We start from the raw sequence: 27,326 nt of genomic DNA, 5'->3' as shown, positions 1-27,326 counted from the left end.
TCATGTCTTTAGGATCAACATACATCTCAATGCGACTTGAGGATAAATACAATCAGGAAAGGGGGAGGGGCTTAAATGACAACCAATCGATAGGAAACTCTCCCCCGAGTCGTACAAGCCATCACTCAGTGAGTTTAGGATCAATAGATATAGATGATGAAAACCAGTACACATTTTTTTTAATTTTTGGGACGGACCGACGGACCAACAGCCCTGGTTGCAGCTAAAAAATATTTGCATTGCTTGCATTACATTTATTTTTGCATAGGACTTACAACAAAACAACAGCGTAACATACTGAGTTAGTTTTATAAGACGAAAAAAAAAAATAATTTTGAAACTTTTAGACTCATATGACTTGCAAGTCTCAGATAGGCCTTTTGATCCTCAAGCGTTCATCTGAGGTCTGTGGCCCTGAGCTGAGGATAATATAAAAGATCAGGGGGAACCTAAGGATAAAGGAAAGAGGAGAAGTTACATGTGGATTTTTTCAAGAAAGCACATGGTGTGCTATCTAATACAGACTTTCATCATGAAGATAATGGAATTTATTGAGCTTATATTAATATAGCCATATACTGTATATAATATAAGTCCATGCTGTATGTATAACTTTATCAGTAAAGTTTCCAACCTTCAGAGCTGGTCTTGATAAGATCCGTTCTAAAAACAAGTTTTATTCAAACTGTGTTTACAAGGCTACAGGCATTTTAGGTTTGTAACAATAAGCATACAATGTGTAATCTTTGTCACGTTGAATCTTTTTGATGATAATCTTGTTCAAAGCAGGAGCATTCAAAGCTGAAGTGATGGAATAGTCGATGTTTGCAGATCTTGCAAACTCTACTCAGCACAACAATCCATACTGTGGGGAAATATGATTACATAGATAACCAGTATCTGCACTAGTCAATATCTTTCACATTGTTGCGTACAAAGGTTAGTACGCAATTTAATCATGCACTCTCTGAAGGCTCCTCTTTGCAAAAGAAGTCAGACTGCATTCTAAGAAATTGTTCTGTTCCATATACTTACATAATAACATCAATGATCTCTATTGCGCTGGATAAAACAGTTGACCTTTACCCTGAAGGATTGATTAGGCAAGAGAACCCACAGCTGCCCAACTGGGGAAAAGACTGGACATGTCTGTCTCCTGTGGAGTGGGTCATGGAGTTTATAATCACTCTTATGGGCCTCATCACTCGGGATTATGTCCCATTCTCTCTTCTCTTATGCCCAGTAGTAAAAAGAAGTGAGGATTGTAACAGCCGCAGAGGAAAAAAAATACCAGGTTAGCTGCAGCCTTAACACAACTGTCATAATGACAAAAATGAATAAAAACAAACCAAAAACGTGATACTTGAATACAAATACAACTGTTTGCAGAATTAGCTGTTTTGATTATGTTTGCACAATCTGACATTGCTAACCACTCATACAGCTGAATGATTTCAGCACTAGCTAACGTATCTAGTAGAAGTTAGCATTAGTAGTGGATAGTAGATGCATTTTTGCATTAACACTGGTTCATTTGCTAAATTAGCTTGCTGGCTAGGTTAACTCAGGTTAACTGAGCTGACTCTTCTCAAGCTACAACTCAGTAGTGTTTTGGAGTAGAGACTAGGGCTAAAGACAAGACACACAAACAAATCTACCGTGTCATATTAGTTACTTTTACTTAGGAAGTTACCAAATGGATCTACAGCCACATCACAACATTCTTTTTCAGGTATCTCTCTTTTTCTAGCCTGGTTGTTATATATTTAGCGGTTATTTGCATACAGCCAATTCTCCATTGGACCTCCATGAGTTACGACAGTTGGACTGCATCTTTGATGAATCAGATTGCTTGACTGAAACTAGCTGTTGTATGAAATATATAAAACACCTCTTTTCTGCAGCATGTATGATTCAAACACATGCCTGCATTAGTAATCATTTTTGAGAACTGCTCTTCCAAATAAGTCAGTCACGTACCCGTACATACATAAAGTATCCTCTCCCCTATTAAGCCCTTTGAGGTCATTGATCCTGTCTGTACCTTGCACAAGTGCAATGAGACTTGGAAGGGATAAACCTGCCAACAAACAGGATTGTGCAGTTGATTGGGGCTCTGCTGCACCTAATGCATGATCAGGGAACCTTTTTTTAACTAGTATATCTAGATATCCTGCTGTGTTTTAAGTAAAGATGATGACAGTAAAATTTTCATACTAAAAAAAAAATGCATTTCTAAATATAAGAGGGCAGATTATGAGTGGCAGGCCAAAACCTTGCTCATATTTGCTTAGCAGACATTTCTCCATCAGGCATGATCACACAGTGATATTTGTTAAATCTATTTTCTGGAGGCTTTGCCTTTGACCTTTACACTCTGGTTGCTTGCATATTTGATGATGTAGGGTTTTAAGCTTATTCTGCTGTTGCACTCATTGACAAGTCAGCTAAATGTCTAAAATGCAAACAAAATGTAAAATGTTCATGCTCAAGCCCCCTTTGGACTCTATCTGTGTACATGTCTATCAGTGCAAATACAGACACTGGAGATATCTTTTTTTTTTTTTTTTTTTTTTTTTACCTTTTTTAGAAGCTGCTGATGAGGATATATTGCAACAGATCATTACACAACTTTCAGGTGCAGTTATATGATTTGTGTACAGATCATTTTTTTTTAATGGCTAAAACTGGATTTTCTCCTAAAAAATGTACATACTCTTGACACAGTTAATATATTTCAAATTAAACATGGCAGTCAAACCAAAAGAAAGAAATACCTCAACAGCCAATCCAAGGCTGTCAAGCTTATTTATTTATTGCATGTGCTGTGGCTGCCACAAAGTGGACTACAGTCCCAATGTCAGTAGCAAATCAAACCCTACATGAACCTTTATAGATCAGAGTTCATCATCTAATCCACATTAACGTTTGGCTAATCTTTGTAGTGTTTATTCTTTCGGCAGTGGTGCACCACTACAGCAAGCAAATTACCACCACTGCTTGAGAAAATATAAAATTAGACTAAATTAGAATTTAGCCACATTTCCCTCTGAAACACAAAGGAGTATACTCCCAATGTTTATAATTGTGTTTTATAAGTGTGTTTATTATGTAGAAGCATCCAAAGGAAAACATCCAAACCTGAACTTGGACCATAACTGGAGCTATGAAATTAAAATAACACCTAAGCACCCATGCAACATTTACATAAGAGAGGAAAAACTGCTGTAAGATGTTGGTTTGTTTGCTGGTCAATCAGCCAGAGAGCAAACATTTAAATCCCATTGTTAATTCTTTCTATACCACCAAAGCAGCTGATAACTTTATCATTATTTTCACATTCAAAGGGACTTTGTGTTTGGAGCACGCCTCGATCACTCACTGCTCATTAGGAGCCATATAGCTTACCAATGGTATCATGGACCTAGTTCACACTGGAGTTGTTAGCTAGTTTACTCCACTGATTATAGAACTAATTGTTGGCTATATTGTTACTGCAGAAGTTTAAGAATATTAAATTAGCTGACTAAATTAAGTCCGTGTAATTTTTCCACTGGGGATCTAGTGAAAGGCGAACCCACCCAAACTTAATATCCCCACCTCCTAAATCGTGAAATATTTTGAAGCCAAGACAAACCTTTATCATATTAGTTCTCAGTAAAAATTATAGTACATCAGCCTGATGTAAGTTACATAAATATATGATTTATAGTATTAAATAAAATAAAACATAAATTGATGCAATTATGAGAATATCTTTTTTTTTTGTTTATTGTGGATGTTTTAAATGTTTTGACTGCCAACTGGTAGTTTTACATTTTTATTTATCCATACAACACTGGCTCTAATCGTACACTCAGTTGTGCAACCCCAGGGAAAGGGCCTTGATATGACTGAAATTACAGTTGAACAATTGCCAGCGGTAATTTAGACCTCAACCGCTCTTGATGGATATCTGAATTAAACTAATTGGAAAGAACTATCATAAAACTAAAACCACCAGTATGTGGCAAATCTAATTTTTAATGTAGCTTAATCAATCTGAATATCTTAGCCACAGTTCTGCAAACACTTAAACATCCATTGCAGTTTTTAATGCAGTAAATGGAAGAAATCTTTAACACTTCACTACACAAAATTGACCAGTTTGTTAACCCACTGCTTTAGGCCATGAGTAGTTTTTGTAAACCCTTTTGCCTTTGTCCCTCCACACAGGAGGGCGGAGTGGACTTTGAGCCTTCAAAGTACTGTCTGTTCCTTCCAGTCCCTGTGGATGAGCCCTGCTGAAGGTATAAAAGTCCCATGCTAAATCTGAGGAATCAGTCTCGTCCGAGTACTCGCCAACCCCAAAGGAGAGAGCTTCAGCGAACCCATCATGGGGGACTCAAAGCTCTGCCTTTTGCTGCTCTTGAGCACCTTTGCCTTGTCTTGTGAGTACTGCTTACAGTCTTGCTGTAGAAAATAGTTTCTTTAGGGTTCAATTTAGCCTTACACTTTTGTGATGGATAAGTGTTTTGTTGTTAAAAATTTCTAAAGTTTTTAACAAACATTTTTGAATACTTACTAATTAATATTTTTAAAAACATAAAAAGCATCAGAAAGAATATTTGAAGTAAAAGTACTAGTGTAAAAATCTACTGAAGTAAAAGTAAAAAGTAGCTCATTTGAAATGTACTCAGCGTAAAAGTTACTGAGTTGCTTTTTAGAAAAGAGAACATTGTTTGATGTGATCTTTCCCATGCAATTCTAAAAGGACAAGAGGACAATGTTCAAACTATATTCTTTTAATTAGAAAAATTGGAAATTACAAAATAAAGTGAACAAACAAAGTAAAGCCACATTACACTTCTCTTCTTTGCTGACTGCAAAGGGCTCCACAATTTGTCAATTTACATGAGTAAATTAGTTTCTGTTGCTTATGGAGAGTTACAAAATGTTCACTCTGTAATGGATGTAATTCAGAATGTAGTGGAGCGCAATACCTTTGTACTGAAGTAAAAGTAAAATTACTACTTTAAAAAATACACAAAAAAGCTACTCGATTGCAGTATCGTGAGTAAATGTAATGAGTTACTTAGACCCTTGAAAAGCAAACACAAAGGGTAAATGTTAGCGATCTAAAATGTGTGGAGACATGCCATGCTAATCATCAGGACTTAGAACCTAAGGATTAGGGTACTCAGTGAACTATCATTTGTATTTAATTGACATTTGAATTCATTTCAGTTGCATTATCTTACACTTAGAATGAAAATGACCTCACTTTTTTCTTAACAGCTGCCCAAGATGGAGATCAACCAACCTGTTTACGTAAGTTCCAACATTGCTTGTACCATTACATGCTGTTTGTCAACAGAAGAGGCTATGTATTCTTGCACTATACACCTCAAAGTTAAAAGCCACACCTATTCCAATTTTATGGAAATGCATTTCAGAAATGTAACTTTTTTTTTGACATCCAGTCTAAGCAGTCACAACAGTTTTATGGGATTCATTAGATCACTATTAGATCCCTTCTTGATGTCTATTCTCTATTCTAGTGGCCAAAAGGTACAAGACCCTGCACAAGTATGAATACCAGTATGAAGCCGAGTCTGTGAATGCCATCAATGGAGCCTCACAGCTTCAGAATGGACCCAAGGCCTCTTGCAAGGTACAAGATCTTTCACCACCATCTTTAGTTGTCCAGTATTCCTTTTACAATATGATGATTGTCAGAGGTGAGAAAGAAATATTTACCTTCTGCAACAGGTTGAAATTGAAGTGCCTCAGACGTGTAGCTTCATCATCCGCACCACTGGCTGTAGCCTGAGTGAGGTGGTCGACATGGATGCAGGGGGCAACCCTGTGGTCAGACCTGCACCCAGCTCTGATGCCTTTGCTGCTGAAATGGAGCAGTAAGTCACACTGTAACAAGATTATATGAAACGTAGGCTTCATAAAGGCAATTTCATTGCTACTCTGACATTTTTTTTTAATTGTGCACTTGCAACAAACTGTAAAATGTCCTCCATTACCTCTTTTAGATATCCTCTGAAGGTTGTGGTTGAGGGTGTGTACGATGTGAAGCTGTTCCCTGAGGAGGGTGAGACAACAACCATCCTGAACTTCAAGAGGGGTATTATCTCTGCTCTGGCCGTGCCTCTGCTGGAGGAAGAGAAGAACAAGAATATGGTACATTTATTTACCTAGAAAATGCTCCTCAAATTACCAAGACTACTGACATCCTTGAAATGTATTTTTATGCATATCAATACCACTGTGAAGCATCATATCTGATATTTACAGTAAGAAAAAATGTTCTGTGCAATATTATGAATATTGATTTCGCTCCAATCATCTATTTCAGCCCACCATCCACGGCATGTGCAAGACCCAATACTCTGTCAATGCTAGAGAGGACATTGCTACCGACATCAGCCTGACCAGGGATCTGTCCAGGTGCGACAAATTTGTCCCCATGAAAGACCACACCAGCCCCTTGGCCCTTATCTCCGGCATGGTAAGACATCCAAGTGCTATAGTTGGTCAAAACATCAAAATATCAAAACATGTTATCGTGACATTTTCATAAAAAATAAATTTCCGCTTTGCTACTCTTCATTGCTGATTGAGAAAACACAGTAATGATTCAACCTATACCCTGTTCATGACAGCTTTTACATTTGCTACATTTGTCGCTCTAAATACCCGGTGTCGGGTAGTCTTTCCAGGGAAAAATCCTCCGTCGCACAGGAAGTGATGTGTTTTCTGTTACAATGAGCACTTTATTTGGAATAAGTAGAGGATAAGAAATGGGTAATTAGCGTGAGCAGTGATAGCCACCATGGCTAAACAGACAAATAAAGAGTGCTACCAACAGAAACACAAACTTCATCAACAGAAAATCCAAGGAAAAAGACATCACAGTACTGGCAACTCTGATTGGCAAGTGATTTCTGGGAAGTGCAGTGCAATGACAGCAATGACCGCTTGCCAAAAATGTTGCCAAAAAAACATCAAGAATCTTGTGGATTACCACTTCCATTTCAAATAATCCAGAAAATTCTTCTGTCCTTTTTCAGCACTACCCTCTTGCCCAGCTGGTCAGGAGCTCTCAAACCTGCAACTACCAGTTTGACAATGCAAACAAGCACATGACCTCTGGGTCCTGCACTGAGAACCACATCCTGGTGCCCTTCTCTCACAAGTAAGTCAAACCTCATACTGCTCTCTCAAACTATACCTTGTTCCATTGAGTGCTTGTACTGATATGTCTTGGCCAGGAGTTCTGTAGTTTTTCTCAACCATGTATTGTCTGCCCATAGGGGAGAATATGGAATTACCAATGTTGGCAAGCAAGAACTGACTCTGCTGGAAGTTTCTGCTCACAATGATAGAGTCTTTGACTACAGTAAGCGCCTCCTTTAATTTATCTTTTTATTTATGGTCTAATTTTTTTTTTTTATTGTTGCTGAAAGCTACAATCGCCTCATTCCAACTGTGCTTTTGTGTATCATAGGTGAGGCCAATGTCAAGGGTCTGCACATGGAGGCTGCTGAGGACAAGAGTGTTATCCAGGATAAGGATGCTGGTCTGGCTCTCCTGACAGAACTGGCCACTCTGCCCGACACTGAGGGCGACAGGAGGGCCTACCTCTTCCACAAGCTTGTTATGATGGTCCGTGGAATGAAGATTGAGACCCTGAGCCCTGTCATTCCCGAGGCCCTTGAAGTGTCCCGTGCCCTGACCTTCCAGGTTCTGGCCCAGTGTGGTACCCCTGAGTGCAGCAGCGCCATCATGCAGATCCTCAGGACCTTCGACAGCTCCTCACTTGAGGTTGATGCCACTGTGTTTGCTATGGGACTGGTGTCCAACCCCTCTCCCCTTCTGATCAATGACATGCTTGTGATGGCCAAATACAAGCCCAGCAAGCCCATCATGTATGCCCTGAGCAATGTTGTTAAGAGGTGAGTTAAGGTGACCTAACATTCCAGGCAGAATAATAACTTGTTCTATTTTACAGACCCTTTTCTCTATATGTAAAATAAGCTACACATGCTTTAACATTTAATTATATGTTTCCCTTCAACAGGTTCTACAAGGCTGAAGGAGAACTGATCCCTGAGATTCGTTCTGTTGCCGAGTTCATGGCTGATCAGTTGGGTGACTGCTCTGGTGACAAGGATGAGACTTTCATGACTTTGAGGGTGGGTATCTCTCAAAATTTAACTCTCAAAATTTAAATGAACTGCAGGACAAATGAGTAGAATAATTATCTGTCCTTTGATTTTAGGTTATTGGAAACATGGGTGCAGCCATGGGAGCTGCCAGTCCTGCTCTGAGGGCCGCTGTGATCCAGTGTGTGAACCAGCCTGCTGCTTCCCTGGCTGTCCAGCAGGCTGCCATCCAGGTCTACAGGCTGACTCCAGTCCTTGAGGAGGCAAGTCAACTGTTTAACAGAATATTTTAAATATTATTTCTATGTTAATTTCATTCTTAATGAGGGATATATTTTTTGGTCACAGGGCAGAGAGGTTCTCATGCAGGTCCTTCTGGACAGCGCTAGCCCCCTGCAGAAGCGTGTTGCTGCATATCTGGTACTGATGAAGGACCCTCAGCCAAGTGAACTGGCCCAGCTGGTTGCTGCCCTGCCCAGTGAGCAGGACCAACAGGCCAAGAGCTTTGTCATCTCCCACATTACCAACATCTTGTCCTCAACTGACCCCGAGACCCAAGAGTAAGTGAAACATCTTAACATGACATTTGCTGCATTAGCTAATAAGGTAAATGATAAGAAGACCTCTTTTTATTCATTTTATTTTATGCTCACCATCACTGGTTTAATCATAACCTCTTTGTCTGTCTTTCTTTCCTACAGGCTGAGGCAGAAGATTCTTGAAGCCCTGCAGGGTAATGAGATTGGAACCGTCATGGACCCCATCAAGTTCTCTCGCAACTACAAGATGGGCTCCATGGAGGGCAACATGATCTTTGAGGGTACCAGCTACCTGCCCAAGGAGGTCATGCTTGAAATGACCCTGAAGGCATTCGGCTATGACATTGACATGATGGAGGTAAAACTTTAGGCAATTTCAATCCAAATTATCCTGTGAGACAATTTTCCATGTGTTCAGTTGTGATTATAACAGTTCAAAATTGGTCACCCTTTAAGATCGGAATGGAGGGCAAAGGATTTGAGCCAACTGTTGAAGCCCTGTTTGGAGAGAATGGATTCTTCCCTGACACCGCCCTGAAGACCATGTACTTCGTCTCTGACAACATGCCCCTCAGGGTCAACGAGATCCTGAAGAACATGCTGCCTGCTCTGAAGAAGGACAGGATGAAGAGACAGGTATTCAGAACAATGCTTTTTACTTTCTAATTGTGAAGATCAATTTTAACATAAGGAAACAGTTTTGTAAAACAGTATTCACATTTATAGGCTTCCCAGAGCCTGATGAGGGAAATCGGGCGCAACCTCAACAAACTGGTGAGGGATCTGAAAGCCAAACAATCTCCAGAGGCAATGGTTTATCTGAGACTGCTAGGAAATGAGCTGGGATACCTGAGGACCAATGAAATGGAGGAGATGGCCTACTCTGCTGCCATGATGATTGACAGCATGTTCAAGATGTTCCCAACTGATGTAAGCATAAGCAGAAACAGAAAAAAACACCATGCCCTCATACTTGGCAGTTGTTTTCATTAAACACAGAGACAGCATTATATTTGAGTAACGAAAGTGCATGTTTAACATTTGCATTGTATTTGTGTACTTGTATCTACCACAGCTGATGAAGGGACTGATGACTAAGGCTGACAACACAATCTTTGCCCATTACATCTTCATGGACAATGAATTCTTCCTGCCCACTGCCACCGGTGTGCCTCTGAGGATTGCCCTGTCTGGTACCTTCACCCCTGGGATCAAGGGTGGATTTAAGATTGCTCGTGACATGGTAAACCTTTATTTTTGAAATGATTTACATAAGTGTGTTTAACATTCAGATATAAGTTTACCATCTGGTACAGTATCTCTGTTGGGTTTACAACTCAGTTCCCTCCCCCTATGTTTCTACACAGAGCGAGGTTACCTTCATGCCCTCTGCTGGCATTGAGTTTGTGACTCAGGTTGGCTCCCACATCCCTGAATACATTAAGTCTGGACTGGAAATGCACACCAGCCTTTTCCACGAGAGTGGGCTGAGTGCCAAGGTCTCCATGGGAAGCGATAATGTCAAGCTGACCATCCCTGCTCCCAGGAACCCTACTAAACTCATCAGCATCACGTAAGCCTGAGTAGAACTTTTATGCAAATATTTGAGGGAATGTTATACCTGTGATTGCAACATTCTTAATTTCTACGTTTCATTTAAATTATAGAAACACCCTGGTGGCAGTGACTGGAGCTGAGGTTAAGACTATCCCCCCTATGGTGAACGACAAGGTTGATGTTAGTGAGTGCACTCCCTTCTTCGCTGGAATGAAGTACTGCACTGCCCTGCAGTACACCGATGCTTTCTCTTATGACACGACTCCCTACTTCCCCTTCACTGGAGACAGCAAGTAAGCGAGACCCTCTAGTCCACAAGCAAATATTAATGTTTTGGTAAGTAAATTAATTAAGCACATTGATTCATTAATTTAATTCCTATTTACCTTAATAGGATTGCTGTGGAGCTCCATCCTACTGGTGAAGTCACTGAATACACTGCCACCATTGCCTATGAGCTCCTCAAGGAGGGAGATGGGGGCCGGCAGAAGGTTGACTCTGTGAAGATGATTCTGAGGGCAGAAGGTAACGTATGATTTGGTGAAATCGTATCCTCATCATCACCGGATCCATTTAGTGAAAGACTCAAGTTTAGTGGAGTCTTTCAATTTTACTGTTTTTTGGCTAACACCAGGTGTGGAGCCCACTGAAGCCAGAGCAATCATGAAGTACAACAGGAGGAAGCACGTCATCACTACTGACATCCAGATCCCTGACTATGATGTGGAGGCTGGATTCAGACTGGGTGTCGTCGATGGCAACACCAAGGGCAAAGGAACTCACTCCATCTACCTTGACCTTGTAAACAAGAACATCCCTCAGCTCTCCCTGGTTGGCCGTGCCAAGTAAGAAATCAGTCATATCCTTATCAAATAACATAAATATCATCCTCATCATTCAAAATATGCTGACTCATTGGTCTATTTTTCAAAGTCTGAAGGCCATGAAGGAAGCTATGCTGCAAGTCCAACTTCTTGTCCCCATGATCAATGCTGATGCCACAGTCACAGCCAACCTGAAGCGTGATGAGGAATTGGAATTAGAGCTTGAGAGTGACATCAAGCTCCTGGGGGCCACCTCTGACCAGAAAATCACAATGAAATATGGTATTATGTTTTTCCAGTTACTCTCACATAATCACTTCATAATCACTTATAATTGCTTACTAGTTAGATGGGCGCATGATTTTGTTTAGATGAACTTTTCCTGATGTTTCAGCGTTCTATTTCATCATTCTTTATTTTTATAGATGACAGCAAGATTGAGGTTGAGGTCAAGTCTGATATGAACTCTGAGATCCTCCTTCCATATTCTGACCTGGTTGACAAGTATGGCAATGATCTTCTTGACATGCGGGTGGGGGAGACTGACATGAAGGTCCGTCACATCCTCATCAAGTCTGTGGAGGTATGAAACTTGGATTTCACAAATATCTTGACCAACAGATTTTTAGTTTCAAATATGAAGTCAGCATAAAACAAGTACTATTTGTTCCTCAGGCAATAAATAACTACATGGAGAAGTACGCCACTGATATCCCTTACATTCAGAACTTCAGAGTGCCTGATATGCCTGAGATTTCTCTGCCAGAGAAACTGTTCCTGAATGGGTAAGATTAAAAAAACTCAAGGGTCATCATTTAATTATGTGCAAACTATTCAAAAAATAAATTTTTTCTTTTTCCTTTTTTAAACAGTGAGGCAAAGGTAGTCTACCACTTCAACAACGAGCACTTCACCATTGCTATCCCTCTCCCTCTTGGAGGAAAGTCAACAGAGGAGCTAAACTTTCCACCTGCCTTAACCACACCCCACGTGTCTATGCCCCAGTTTGGACTGGAGATCGACTCCATGGAGATTCCCATCCCAGAGCTTTTTATCCCTGAGAGCCTTTCTGTGTCTGTGCCACTCTTTGGCAAAGCTGAGTTTTCAACTGTGGTGAAGAGCAACCTCTATGACTTGGAGGCCTCAATGGCTGCCGGCAAAGATGTTGTGGATACACCAAGCTACTCAGCTATGTTTGATGTGAAAGGAACCTCCCCATTCGATATCCTCTCAATAAAGATGGAAGGTATTTAATAGTGAATAACAATAATGAATTCAGAATTTGTTGCATGATAATTGCTGTTGGTGTAGATTGCATAACAACAAATGTTTTTTTTGTTTTCTGTGTGCATTGTCTATGCAATTATTCATTGTGATCAATTATCTTTTTCTTCCCTTTCTTCTTTTTTTCATATAGGCTCTGGAATGTTGGCCAACACTGATTCTATCAAAGCCCAATTGAAAAGCTCTTTGGTACATAAATTCATTGAAGCCAGTATTACTGTCATTGAGGATGCCACTTTCACAGACAAATTCAATTTTAAATCAAGCAGCAAGATTGAAGCCACAAGTCCCTTCGGTCTCAATATTGCCCTAGAACACACTGGCATGGCTGGCATCAACACTGAAGAAATCTCTGCTGATAGCAACCTTGAGGGAACAGTCAAGGCTGGACCCATCTATGGCAACACCATTTCCACCCAATCTTTTATCATCTTCCCATTCAGGCCAGAGGCAAAGATTGATTCTTCTCTGAAGATTGACTCTACGATTGTTCAGGCCGAGAACACAATTGCAGCAACCTTTGCCAATGGTGAACTCTCTGTTGTGTCCAACACCAATGCTTTCGAAGACATCCTGACCCACACTGCTGAGCTTTCCTTCAAAGACCAGAAGCTGTCACTGAAATGTGATACAAATGCGTTTGCTCTTGGCATGAAGATCCGCAATCGGGCGGAGGCCTCTGCCGGTGCCGGTGAAGTCATCATGAGGATGGAGACCAACGCAGAACAATCTGAAAACCGTATCTACTGTCTGCTTTCTGCCTCCCTTGATGTCAGTGGTCTGGCTTTGAGCAGTGATGCCACTGTGAAGCTCCTCGAGAATGAAGCTATTCACAAGGCTACTCTGACAATGAACAAGGACGGTTTGGCCACAAGTGGAACAACCACCCTCCAGAGCCCCCTGACCCTGGAAAACACCTTCAGTGCTGGACTCGATGCCTCAAAGGCTACTCTGTCCATCAACAACAAGGCTGCAGTGTATGACATCAAGGTTGATAATGCCAACACCCTGGCCATGACTCTCTCTAGCTTTGACTTCAACTCAAAGGCTGAAGCCAGTGTCAGTGAGCATGCCTCTTATACTCATGACATCACCATCGACCTGAAGCCCTACACTGCTTCTGCAAATGTCAATAACAACCTGAAAGTGCTGGCCACCAACTTCATTAATGAAGCTCAGCTGAAGGCAGAGCTCTACAAGATAGACCTGACTGGAAGCCTGAAAGCCATCTATGGTGAGGAAGAGATCAAGCACACTTATGAGGTAAATTATGCTGACCTGACTGCCAATGCTAAGTGCAGCACCACTGGAAAACTGTTTGGAACTCACATGAGCCACAACACTGAGCTTGAAGTTGTTGGTCTTGCTGCCAGGATCACCAATGATGCCCGCTTCAACTCTCAGCCAATGCGCTTTGACCACACTATCCGTGCCAGCATCATTCCCTTTGACTTCAACCTTGATGCCATCTTTAATGCCGATGGTGACCTGACCATGTACGGAAAGCAGAGTGCCCAGCTCTATGGCAAGTTCCTCCTTAAGGCACAGCCCCTGGCATTTGCAACCTCGCATGAATACAGAGCCTCAGTGAGCCAGCAGATGGATAATGGTTTCTCCCTGGAGACCACTATTGACAACAAGATGGATACTGTTCTGTCTCCCCAGGAGCAGAAAACCACTCTTAGGATGAAGTCTAAGATGAATGACCATGCCTTTAATCAGGACTTAAGTGTTTACAACACTGCAGAGAGAATCGGAATGGAGGTTTCTGGCACCATCCTCACAAATATTCTCAACACAGCCTCCACAGACAACCAGGAATTCACCATCTCTGGTTTCCTTAAGTATGATAAGAACACAGATAGTCACATAATTCAGCTCCCTCTAATTGAAAACTTGCCTGCCTTCTTGGAAAGTGTCAAGGTTGTTGTTGTGAGCATTGCAGAAGCATTGCAGAACTACATCAACAATGAGGAAATCAGGGCTACACTCGAGGTTATTCCTCAGCATGTGAGTGACTTTGTTGCTCAGCTGAATGTAGAAGGCAAAGCCATTCAGCTAAAGCAATACCTACTTGATTTTACCCAAGACTATACAATTTCCATGGAGGACCTGGAAGCTTCTCTGATGAACCTGAAGGTTACTGTTGAGAAACTGCTGCTTGATCTCACTACTCGCATCCAAAACTTTGTTGATACCATGAAAGACATTATCGTTAGTGGCACCCTGTCTGAAACTGTAATTCAGAAGATCCAGCAACAGTTGAACGCTATTAATGAAGAGTATGACATCAAGGCTATGATTGTTGCTGTGATGGATACCATGAGGGACCTTATCAAGCTGATTGACCTGGAAAAACTGAAGGGTAGCAGCATTGCTTTCCTGCATGATATCGATGCCAATTTTGAAATCAAGGCTAAACTAGAGATGATCATAAGTGATTTGAAGCAGTTCATTGAGACCTTTGACATGTCCACATCTGTTGCCAAGCTGAAGGACTACATTTCCTCTATCAATTTGGAAGCTTACATTGAGGAACTGGTAGCTAAGATTCCCACAGACATTTTCAGAGAAATAATTGATAATGTTAGGGTTTTGATTCAAGATTTTGACATCCTTGGTAAGATCAACACATTCCATGCCAAGATGAGGGAGCTGATTGTCAAGTTTGAGGTTGACAAGAAGGTTGAGGCCATCTTGGAAAAGCTTGTGGAGCTCATCAAGCAGTTCAGAATTGAGGAAACCATCAACGCTGTAGCTCAGAAACTGAAAGACACAGACATCCCTGCCAAAGTTATGCAAGTTATAGAAGATGGTATCAACTACTTGAAAGCAACTGAGATTAAGCATATGATTGAACAACTGAATGTGTATCTTGACACTATTGTCCAGAAGCTGAAGTCATTCGATTACAATGTGTTTGTGGATCAGGCCAATCAAATGATTGCTAAGTACACAGCTTATGTGAATGAAATCATCACAGCACTTGAAATCCCCCAGAAACTTGAGGCCACAAGAGATTTTGTCAACTTTGTCTTATCCTCTGTTAGGGGCTTCATGGAGCAACTGAGAGAAATCAAAGTTGCAGAAATGATCAAAACTCTGAAGGACATCATTGACCAGGCTATGCTTAATGACCTAAAGGGATTTGCTGAATATCTGAAACAGACAATTACTGAAATGAATGTCAAAGATGAGATTACCTCTTGCCTACAGCTAGTGAGCAAGTACTATACTGGGCTCATGTCCATCATTACTGACATGTTCACCAATATGGTTGCGGTCATTCAGAAAGTGGCTGCTGAGCACAAGATCGTCAGCGAGATTAAGCAAATCATTGAAGGGCTCATCACTGAACTGAAGAAAGCTGAGCTGAACATACCATCCTTCATCTTCCCTCTCACTGACCTTGTTGTGCCTTCTATGAAACTTAGCATGGATAAGCTTCACGAGTTTGAAATCCCAACACAGCTGGACATCCCTGAGTTTACCATCATGAGCTTCTACACTGTGCAAGCCACCACCATCTCTTTTGATGACATTAAGCAGAGAATCATTAATCTTATTGATTTCCTTGTCAACTTTGAGATCAAGATGCTTGATATAGATGCTTTCTTTGGAGACCTGACCATGAACTACCTTCCTGCCATGCCTGAGATAACCTTCCCAGAGATCAGCCTTCCCGAGATCTCTCTCCCAACCATCCCACAGGTCCCTGTGGAAAAGCTTGTTGAGACGCTTCAGCTTCCTGAGATCAAGCTGCCAACCATCCCAACTGACATCATGGTCCCATGCTTTGGTAAACTGTATGGTGAGGTCAAATTCCACACCCCCATCTACACTGTCAAGACTTCTGCTGAGTTCCAGAATTCTACTGATAATGAAATGACCCCTCAGTTCACTGGATTCCTGACTTCCCAGGCCACATCTGATAGTTTTGAAATCCTTAATTACAAACTGGACTCCACTGCTCGTATTGCAGTACCGAAGATGAGCCGTGTTGTTTTTGCAGAGACCCTAAAGTTCAATCATCCTGCTCTTGGAGTTGAACATCAGGCATCTGTAAGCCTCTATGGTCGATCAGCCCAGGCCCAAGCCAAGACTACAGTGACGGTCACCACTTCACCATACACTGCTGAATTAGTGAACACAGCCTTTATTGCTATGGAAGGGGGAATGTCTGCCTCTCTTGACACAACTTATAATCACTTAGTGAACCTCCCAATCATCAGTTTCACCAGTGATGCCACTCTAACCCAGAAGGCAATTGTTCGCCAGGATGGCAACACCCTTAGCCTCACAGTTGAAAATGTCGGCAAAGGCAAGTGCAATGCTGAAGAGGGCAACCACAAGAGCAACCTGCGTTTGACAATCACTCCCAGCCTTGTCACCCTGACTTTCTCTGGTGACACAGACTCTACCATTCTGAAGATGAAACAGCAAATGACTGCTGAATCTGCCATCCTTAGCTACTTCACGTTTGAAGTCCGCAATGAGGTAGAGGGCCTAGCCATTAAGAACAGTCTTGTTGTGGCATCTGGACATGGCAACCTTTATGATCTGAAGGCTGAGCTGAAGGCAAACCATGACACAGAGCTATATGGTGCAGTCAGCGGAGTCCTTTCCAATACATTCAGTGTTGTTGTACGTCCCATTGAGTTTGTCTTTGACTTCCAGAACAAAGGAAATACCAGGGTAAACCTGTTTGAAATTCTGACTGCTAAGATAGATCTGCAGAATGATTACTCAGCCATCTTCAAGCCTGACACCCAACAGATGAACACAGTAACTCTGGCCCGTTTCAATCAGTACAAAATTTTCTACAACTTCACTGTTGACAATAATGAAAAAGAGGCTGGCATCTTTGTTGCCATGGATGGTGAGGCCAATCTTGACTTCCTGACAAGCCCCATCAGCATTCCTGAGATTGATCTGCCTTTTGTTGACTTCCGTACTCCAGCCATCAGTGATCTGAACTTGTACGAGCAAATTGGATTGAAGCACATCTTGACTACCACCGAGCAGACTGTTGATGTGGATGCTAAGATTGTGTACCAGAAGAGCCAGATGACCCCCCTTGTTAATTTGATGGGTCTAATCCAGATTCCCTCAGAGGGTAACCTGATCACAGATCTGTCCTTCAAGTCTGCCATCATCAATCTGAATGTCAATGCTGGACTGTATGCTGAGGATGATCTTGTGTTCCGTCTGGGAGCAATCACAGCCTCTGTGTTTGAGGGCCTGAAAGCCAAACTTGATGGAACCACCAGTCTGACCACCAAGAGAGGAATCAAGTTGGCCAACTCCCTGTCCCTGGAGAATCGTCACATTGAGGGCACTCATGACAGCACCATCAGTGTGAGCACTGAGACTTTTGAAACCGCTGTCTCTGTGGCTACTGTTGCAAAGATTGCCCTGCCTGTACTCAACCTTGAAGCAAACCAGAATCTGGTTGCGGACACCAAGACCAAAGCAAATGCTGTGTCCACCTTGAAGCTAAAGGGTGATTTCAACATGCCCGTACTCAAGGCTGCCGGAAAGGCAGAGGCAGACCACAGCCTGAAGCTGGAGGGAACCTTTGAGTATGTTTCCATGGAGTCAACCACTAAGGCAAACATTGATGGCACAGTGCTTGAACACTATCTAGTTTTGGGAGTCCTGGACAATGAGGCTAATTTGTACCTGAATAGTGATGGCCTACGCTCCACATCCAAGGTAATTGCTGATGCCAAACTTACCCATGGTGCGACCAAAATCATTGGCATGGATGTGAATGAGAATCTGGCTGTTGAAGCCTCCCTGAGCCGTGTGTATGCAGTGCTGAAGTTTACTAGCAACAACGAGGCAAACGTGTTCACTTTCAACACCAAGGGAGAGCATGTTGCCCAGGCAACCATTGACCTTGCACCAATCTCTTCCTTGACTGCTGATATTGAGATTGATATGTCTCAGCCAAGTAGCCTGGGTGACTTTACCATCTTTGAGAAGACTGTCGTTGAAGTGACAGCCCCCAAGCAGAAAATCTCTGCCAATGCCAAGATTGTCACCCCAGTGTACATCACAAACCTGGCAGCTGAAGTGGAGGGTGATGCTCCAGTCTTCAAAGTCACCTTCAAATCCTCTGCTACCTCTGCCATTGTCTTCCTGGAATATGACATGGATGGTGAGTTGCACAAATTCCCATAAATATTTATTTCTTATATACTGTATATTGAGGATTGTTGAGCACCAAATCTTATAAAAATAAAAATAATTTTCTTTCAATAGCTTCTACCACTGCAAACTTTGAGAATGATGCTCTGAACATGGTTAGCAAGGCTGTCCTGACACACACTGACCTGACCATGGATGTCCATCATGTTATTGCCCAAGCCTTGAGGTAACATTTTGCGTAGAACATTTTACATGTTATGTTTAATAATTGTTGATATTATTTAAGCTTTCAAGTAATTATCTAATTTTGTGTTTTTTTCTTTCTTTTTCTTTACATTTCAGGAGAAAGCGCCAAGTTGATGACAGGTAAATACAGTATATTGTCTATTCAACATTCTTGTTTACTTTTCAACAAACCTTTACAATATATGTATGTCCATCAAATTTCTTTTATGTTTAACAGTTAACTCAAGAATAGTGATTTCTCATTTGATATGCTTTCTTTATCTTCCAGCATCTCTCGCCACAACCTGAATGTGGACATCACCAGCCCTACTTTCACTGATGTGAACTTCCGGTATGCTGCTCGCAGAGATGGAATCAGTGCTTCCATCTCCACCCCATCCACTGGCTTCCTGGGCCTTCAATTCAATGGCAGGGTCCCATCTCAGATGAGTGCAAGACTCTATAGTCGTTATGCTGTGAGTATTAGTGAAACCTTTCATTAACATTGTGCCCCACAAGAAGTGAACATCACCTTTTTCATCTCAGGAAAATTAAATACTAAAATCAAAATATAACAAAAATAATCTTTTCTTCTCTTCTATTCAACAGTCTGCCCCAGACGTTGATGTTGACATCTTCCTTGTCAGATCATCTGCTAAGGATGATGATAAGATGAACCTGCAGATTGCCTACAACATGGAGGCACCAAAAGACATGCTCTTTGGACTCAAGAACAGACTCCCTTCCATCACCTCGACATTTACCATGTTTGCTGACAAGTACCAGATCACAAGGAACATGGAGGAGCTGAAGAACTCCATTGTTAACCTTGTCAACGAGGCCTATAACACTGCCTTCAACTATGACATTCAAATGAGCCAGCTGTCCATCTTCTTCAGGAACATCATTGGCCAGTACCAAAAGACTGTCCAGGTCTTCCTGGATGCTGCTATCAAGGTCCTGAGGGAGACCCAGTTCAAGCTGCCTGGCTCTGAGGAGATGACCACTCTCCCTGAGGTCCTCAAGAAGCTGACCAGCAGCATTGGTGCTATGCTAGAGAAGGTCCTCCAGATTATCTTTGAGAACATGGAGGTCTACTACAACTCTCTGGTTGAGATGATCAGCAGTGTCAAATTACGCATGCCAGTTGGTGATGCAATTACTGGGGGCCAGATCTTGGATCAGGTCAAAACATCTTTCAAGAACATCTTTGACGAAGTTGTGGACTTTGTGAAAAATATGGAGAGCCTTGACATGATGCTAGTGAAGGTGGGTGAGACCCTGAGGGCTGTCGTTGAGAAATCTCAGGAGTTTGTTGACTCCATCAAGTCTGACTACTTGGATGCAGTGTTCATCAACATCAACGTCCCCTATCGTAACCTTGTCTCTGTCATAAGGGATGTCTTTGAACAGATCTCTGCACTAAATATGGAGCAGCTGCACAGTGTCATTGAGTACATCATGGATATGTTCATCTCTGGGGTGGAGCAGTTCAATACCATTGTTTTTGGTTTTCTGCTGCAGGCTTCAGAGGAGGCTCCGACTTACATGAAAGTTAATGCAGGAAGGCTTGAGTTTGACCTTCCTTTTCCCTTCCAACAGTGAGAGACCCTCACAGTCTATGTGAAACACTACCATCTGTTTAAAAAACATGTTTGGAAGGAGTATGGACGATTAGCTCAAAAAGTGTTTTTGAATATATTTATAACAGTCAGTTTAACATGAACACCTTGTTAACTAGATATTGTTTTATCCTTTTAATGTAAATTACTTGTATACCAACATTGATAATGGAAGCTTTTATTGAGTCTCGCTTCCCTTTGTTTTCAACACGCAGTAGGCAAAGAGTGAAGAGTATTAATAAAGTCCATTAATGCAATCCTTGATCATTTGAAGGTCTGGTTTATTGCCTAATGATCGTTTTTTGCTATTCACACCCAAAGGTTACATAAATGACAATAACTGGCAAATGAAACTGCATGAGAGAAAGCATATCTTTATGTAGTAGTTGAGTGGATCTCACCAAATCAATTATGAGTTAAAAAAAAAGATTGAACATTTGACTACAGAATGGTACTTTCCAGATAATCGAGATTGTGCAAAATTGTCTAGTCAGACTGCTGATTCAGTCACATAGCAAAACTCTTACAGGATAATTCAGACTTCATAGAAATCTTTCTGATTTACCACAAAGGGAGTCCTCTCAATCCATCCAAAAACAACTTAACCAGTGATTTTGCTTGATGCATTGTAAGCAGAATTTGTTAATACTTAGCGATGGTAGTGGAAGTCCACATTCTCGGTGGATGACAGTTATTGGATGAGTATTGTTAAGTAATGGTATGCATTTTCCTCTATATATTGGTCATGTGAGCTACAGTTTCCTAGTTAGCTACTATTCATAGTAGTCTGTTACATTACCACAGGCCATCTTGGCAGGAAAATAACAGGTGATTGTAATAAATCAATAGGTGATTACAATCAAATGCCAATGAGCCACAGCCAATGTGCTGTATATGGTGAAGCACCATATTAGTAGGAAATGCATGTGACATCATTGGAATACTATGAATTCCACTGTAAGACTAATCAATTCTATTCTGCATTTTACACAGAAGTTTCACTGTACAAAATACACATATACTGAGAACAAAAAAAGAAAGCAAGCAAAGAGGCTAATAATTATAAAATCATGGTAGAAAACACAAAGAATGAATACAAATACAGAACAGAAAATGGAACAAAACAGGCGACAGTACAGCAACATCCAGACACAACATCTCTGCCCTCACTTTCTTGTCGATCTCTACTACTACCTATCAATAAAGGCTAAAAAGCCACAAAATAAAAAATAAAAAAAGTGCATATGAGCATGTGCATGGCTAGAAATTAACCACTTCACATTGTTTGACAGACTTCGAATCATGGCATAGTGAAGCAAGATTTCCTAAGCATGTGTGTGTTGAGAGAAGTGCCATAGGAGTTTATTTTGTTTCAAAAGAGTGCAGTGAAGATCAAAAAGTAGCCATTTGTATTGCTCGTATCATTCACTGTAGTCCAGCAAAGTGAAGCGGTTTCCCAAGCAATACTGTAGGCTTTCATATAAAACCTTTACGATTAGTATGAATCAGAAGAATCTAAATCAAACCTTTACTTTGTACTTGGTGTAGTGTACTCATTACTTTGGTAGGCCTGGGCAAGGGAAACCCTCTTATTAGATTAGAGCTACCCTTTGCTTCTGGCCTACCAGTGTCTGGATTTTTTTTATTTTATATATATATATTACAGATCAGAGGTTTTTATTGGATTTACAACATGTCCTGATACATTAATCTGGAGGGCATCCAATTATATAATATCTATATCTATATCTAATCTATTACCTCTCCAACAGTCTCTTTGAATTATAATTGGCTTTTATCTACTTTCGGTCATCAAAATGTATATATAAACTAAGATGAAACTAATGATTCCTGTGGTGAAATTGGATCATTGCAACAGCAAACAGTAGGATAGGCCTACAGCAGAGAAAACAATTGAATATTAACAGAAAAATAGAATATAAACAAGAATATAGCAAATGGGGGTTATAAAAAAATATGCAACCAATAATTTTAACACTAGAACATGTTAAGTAGAATGTGTGAGTGAAAAGTATGGGAAAAGTATGGATTACAGTGTTAAATAATAATAAATATATGCTATAAAAAAATATACCAAAAATATCAAACATATGCAGTATGAAATGGTGGAAACATTATAAAAATAACAGAGTGCAACATGTATAACAATAGGAAGGACATGGGAATATGAGAAAACACATATGTGATTTTACAAATATAAATTATATGCAAAATGTGTGATGCCAAGTGTACAGAAGGCCATATAGATATGTGCAGGTGTATAGACATGCATTGTGGAAACTACACCTTGTCAATACTGTATATTCAAGGATTGAGGTAGCAAACACACAGAAAATGTGCCATATGTGACAACTCATATGCAGAATGTGCAGAAATAAAGTAAGTCAGCCTTTATGACTTTATAATGTTCATGTCACATATTTTCAGGGCTGTAATTGAGCATTCCGGGAGTGAATTAGATGGTGGGAATGCACAATCTGATTAAAACTACAAACCACAATCCAACAATAAATGATCACGTCTAATGATAAAAACATACAATATGTCAAATAATGAAAAGCCATTCATCAAATAATGAATATTCACGTCAAATAATGAAAAGCCAAACATCAAATAACAAAAGAAAAAGTCAAATAAAAAAACACAGTAGTTCACATGAACTAACAAAAAGCTTATCTGACTTCTATATTAAGGTGTGGGTCTACTGTTCATCACTGGATGTTGTGATTTCACTAGCTTGGACATTATTTGCTGGCTGCAAAGTATTCAATGTTTGATGTGGTCATTTGTTAATTGACGTTTGGCTGTGCACTTGTCAAAAGGACCCACCTAGAGAACGCTTGTTGGGTGAGGTGAAAACAGACATGCCTGCTGTGTGACTAGAGCAGCCTGTTTCTTCACAGCCTGTACCACGCAGTGAAATGAGTGTGAGTGATCATTTTTCCTGTTCCAGCCTGCACTTGATCTAATAAATTGACCAGTTCAAATTAATTCACAGTAACTCATATTTTGCAGATTAGGCTAATGAAACAGTTTTGGAACTGAAGCCTTGCACACAGACTGTACAGATTTACTCCACCCAATCAATCGTCAATTTGGTGGGTTGGACTGGGCGGTGGCGGAGCCTTTGATTGGCAGGTGCACAGCACAACTTTAAATAACAAAATGACCACATAATATCACACATAGCCTTCTCTTGCAGCCATCAAATAATGAATGTCCATGTCAAATAATAAAATCATGACATCTATGGTGGTGAACAGTAGACTCACACTTTAACATAAAAATCACATGTGGCTGTTTGTTGTATGGAGGTTTTTTTAATTTGACTTGTTCTTTTGTTACTTGATGGTTGGCTTTTCATTATTTTGAATATTCATAATTTGATGATGTGAGCATTCATTGGTTGTGGTCATTTGTTATTTGTAGATTCTATGTTTTTATCATTAGATGGTTGATGGTTGGTTTTATCATGTTGGATTTTGGCACAGAAAATGTTCCATAGCCTACCCAGCCCCTGCCATGTCCCTTCTGCCAAGTCAACTTAGTGAGCAATCTGAATCAATCTGAGTGAGATCTCCAGCTCTATACAGATAGGCAGGGAGGGACTGAAAGACGGTTTGAGTCTCTTCAGCAATGCACACGTTAACTGACATATCTATAACTTATTTTGACAACGTGATTTTGTCCCTACTAACCAGCTACCAACATTTTTTCTAACCCTTTTACCATATTTGCTTTAGTCAAACACACCTTCTTCCTTAGCAACTGCTGGGCAGTCCTGCCTTCCCTCGTGTCACAGCTTGTTTTCATCTACCATCATTTTCTTTCTCTTGGCAGTTCTTTTTTTTGGCCTTCTTAGAGCGAGTGGGTAGTGGTATGAGTTGTAGTTTAGTGAGTTCATCTTGGTTGCTGGTGAGGACCAAGCCATCATCCTTGGACAATAATGATTTAATTGTCTCACAAAGACCATGAACAACTGTGACTGCATTCCCAATGGCCTCCTTACTAGTGCAAAGATATGATAGGTCATGTAAAACTTGAAGCTCTTCTCGTAGATGACGCTGAGCAGATGCTGCACCTGTACAATGTGGCTCATTCCCTGTACTGTGTGGCTGATTGCTTGTGCAAGGCACAGGGCTATCCCAAGGCTCACTGGAGTACACCTCTTCTGTGCTGTCCTCAACACTGTCCGGACTGGCTTGAGCTGAGGTGACTTTGTTATCCAGTGTTACATATGGGCTTTGGATATACATCGGACTGAGGTCTGCCCATGTTTTGTCAGTGTACTTGAAAATGGCAAAGAAATGTTTGCATGGTAAGAACGCTGTTTTGAATAAGTAACATTCACAAGACGGATATTTTTCAGATTTTTCACCAAGGTCCACATTGTACCACACTGAGGTTGTCTCACTGTTGGTCCTAAAGGATCCCTTTCCAAGCTCCTGCACATGCTCCTTGCACATGCCTGCACAAAACTCCTGGGCTTATCTTTCAGGAATTGTGGGATATGTTGATTGTAAGCCTTGCATCGGCTGCTATAAATGAAGTTGAGTCTATTGTATGATAGTAGCTGTTCCGGGATGAATTCGCAGACCACAGTTTCCAACAGTGATGAAACACTCCCTGTCCCAGAAACTTTGAGGTAAAAGCTCTTCAGCGATTTGTTGAGCGTTTTGACTCCATTTTTTGGATTGTAGTTACTGCCACACTGAATCCTTGTGGTGCATATGCCCTACACCACCTCTGAGAAACACACAAAATATTCTGTTAAACTGATTAAAGAGTATGTGCTGATGAAAGGATCAAAGCAAAAGAATTAAAACACCATGAACAAAATAGTGTGTAAAGGTCCTAACCTGTCTTGAACATCCCTATCAGTCTAAATGTGGAATGTGGAACATGAAATGTGGAACAGAACATGTCCAGGTGCAGTGTATTACCTCTAGAATACAAAGCCATCTCCTATTGACATAATTTCGGACCTCCTGCTTCGACTTGTGTACTCTACTCTGTTTCAACCTCTCAACCTCCCTATCATAAGCTGCTTCACTTGGGGCACTTGCCATCTCTCGGAGGTGGCCAAGCAGTTCACTTTGCTCAGTAGGGGACAACTTGTTCTTTCCTGCAAAAGTTTGTTAGGGGGTAAGATGTTATTTTTTTGTATTTAATTTCATGTTCCACCAAGGGAATTGCTCTAACTTAGCTGTCTCACAAATTTCTTGTCTCACATTTATTCTATTAATGTAAAATGACCTTTAAATATTATTAAACATCCAACCACTAACAATAACAATCAGGGATGTAACAATGCCAAAATCATCAGGCTAAATCGTTTTTATTCAGTGACCCTTATTGTACTGCTCAGTAAAGGTAATGGATCAGTACTCCGTATCAGCCACTTAAAGTTTTGGACTCAGAATTGGTGTCACCAGTGGAAAAAGTTGCCTTTGGTGCATCCCTAACCATATGAAAATTAACAATGAAAAGCTCCAAGTAAGTGGAAAATCTGGAATGAGCACAAAGGATAAACCAATGTTCACAGGTTTTTGATGAAATATTTATTTTCAATTCAACAGGATCCTACCTTCCTTTGTCCATGTAATCCAAGCTTGCTCCGGATAGAAAGAGCACAGATACTTCTGAGCATCAGGGAAGACAGAGTGAAGAGCTTGGTATTCTGGTTCCGAATAATCAAGCATGAAGTACTTAGGATTCCAATCCACATTCCATTGTTTTATGATGTTGAGGGCTTCAGAGATTGCAGCAGTCGTCTCATTTTCACAAATGAACTCTGCATTGGGTTTATATCCAACATTTGTCCGTACAACAACAAAAAACAGGGGCAATGCATACTTGCTTGTCCGGTATGTGGCATCAAGGAGGACCATAGCCCCATAACGCTGAAGTAGTTGCTGCTGTTGTGCATTCTGATGGATAAACAAGAATGTTTCATGTGATGACTTTTTCACCTCGTGTGTGCCATCATCTTCTGAGTCACTGGCATCTTCAGTGGATGGAAATCCCTTTTCAGTTGTGTTCACCATCTCTGTTTCATCCTTTGTGTTCTCAGTGCACTTTCTAAAGAAAAACTTTGCACTTGGATCTGCCAACGACCATGTTTTAATCTTTTCTTCCAGATTCACTTGATCCAAGCCAGAATATTTGCCAGCAACTATAAGGCCAGATTCACAAGGTTCTGGATGACATGGCTTGAGGGGTTGTAGGACTGGTCCTGTGGATGTGGGACAATGCTTCCTGTCTCACACATCTCTTTCTGAACAAAGGTTTTCAGCACTTTCTTAAGGAAAAGGCACAGATGTTATCCCAAGTGACACATATTCATATATTTTGTCACGCACCATTGGATGGATGTGATTGGAGAAAGACTGGCTTATGAATGATATTATTGTCCACAAGGTCCTTGTGGACAATAATATTATTCATAAGCCAGTCTCAACTAGGCGCATTCATTTAGAACAGTGTTAAGGACTACTGTGTCATAGCCATGTTATCTAAAATTAATAAACTCCCCTCCAGCCAATCAAGTATTCACCCAAGCCATTGTATTGTCTATTAATGCATGATATTTTGAGAGTTGACTTTTTTTTTCTGTCAAATCATATTTTTTCTAGCAGGAAGAATCTGAGGCAGTTTTGAGGAAGTGGCAGAAAATAGTGATAGCCAGGTACAGTCACTTTCAAACAGGGAAATACTAGCAAAATATGGAATAAGTGAACTATATTTTTTTTAAAGGTAATGTTGTCCATTCTATCAATAGCATAGAAAGGATAGCAAGAGATTCAGGGAGACAACAGAGAGCAGCCATACCAACCAAACTCCAAATCCATAGTGGTGCAGAAGCTGTCAGACAGGACACTTACTGCACTGCCCAAGACTTCACTATAGCCTTTTTTGTGTTTATGTATGCAGTTGTTAATG

General features: G+C 40.8%; 1 protein-coding gene across 1 annotated transcript; it reads left to right on the top strand.

Moving 5' to 3' along the window:
* Positions 1-4,375: 4,375 nt before the first annotated feature.
* Positions 4,376-20,346, top strand: LOC139927923 (apolipoprotein B-100-like). Its single transcript, XM_071920236.1, has 29 exons — positions 4,376-4,430; positions 5,278-5,310; positions 5,541-5,653; positions 5,752-5,897; positions 6,027-6,174; positions 6,350-6,502; positions 7,065-7,189; positions 7,308-7,393; positions 7,502-7,949; positions 8,075-8,189; positions 8,276-8,422; positions 8,508-8,719; positions 8,861-9,056; positions 9,155-9,334; positions 9,425-9,628; positions 9,774-9,941; positions 10,066-10,271; positions 10,366-10,548; positions 10,650-10,780; positions 10,890-11,100; positions 11,189-11,361; positions 11,505-11,662; positions 11,755-11,864; positions 11,952-12,325; positions 12,497-18,526; positions 18,631-18,742; positions 18,859-18,882; positions 19,031-19,217; positions 19,351-20,346. Exons 1-29 carry the CDS (start codon positions 4,376-4,378, stop codon positions 20,344-20,346), a joined length of 11,424 nt encoding a protein of 3,807 aa, XP_071776337.1.
* Positions 20,347-27,326: the final 6,980 nt, after the last annotated feature.

This window comes from Centroberyx gerrardi, chromosome 18 (assembly GCF_048128805.1).
Source record: "Centroberyx gerrardi isolate f3 chromosome 18, fCenGer3.hap1.cur.20231027, whole genome shotgun sequence".
NCBI lineage: Eukaryota > Metazoa > Chordata > Actinopteri > Beryciformes > Berycidae > Centroberyx > Centroberyx gerrardi.
The sequence above is the reverse complement of the archived record's forward strand: the minus strand, read 5'-3'. Positions and strand labels throughout refer to the sequence as shown.

Excerpts from the sequence above, each read along its gene's own strand:
- LOC139927923 (XM_071920236.1), top strand. The coding sequence starts at position 4,376 with ATGGGGGACTCAAAGCTCTGCCTTTTGCTGCTCTTGAGCACCTTTGCC. Across the intron at positions 7,394-7,501 it reads TGATAGAGTCTTTGACTACA|GTGAGGCCAATGTCAAGGGT; the intron begins GTAAGCGCCTCC and ends TGTGTATCATAG. Across the intron at positions 10,272-10,365 it reads ACTAAACTCATCAGCATCAC|AAACACCCTGGTGGCAGTGA; the intron begins GTAAGCCTGAGT and ends TTTAAATTATAG.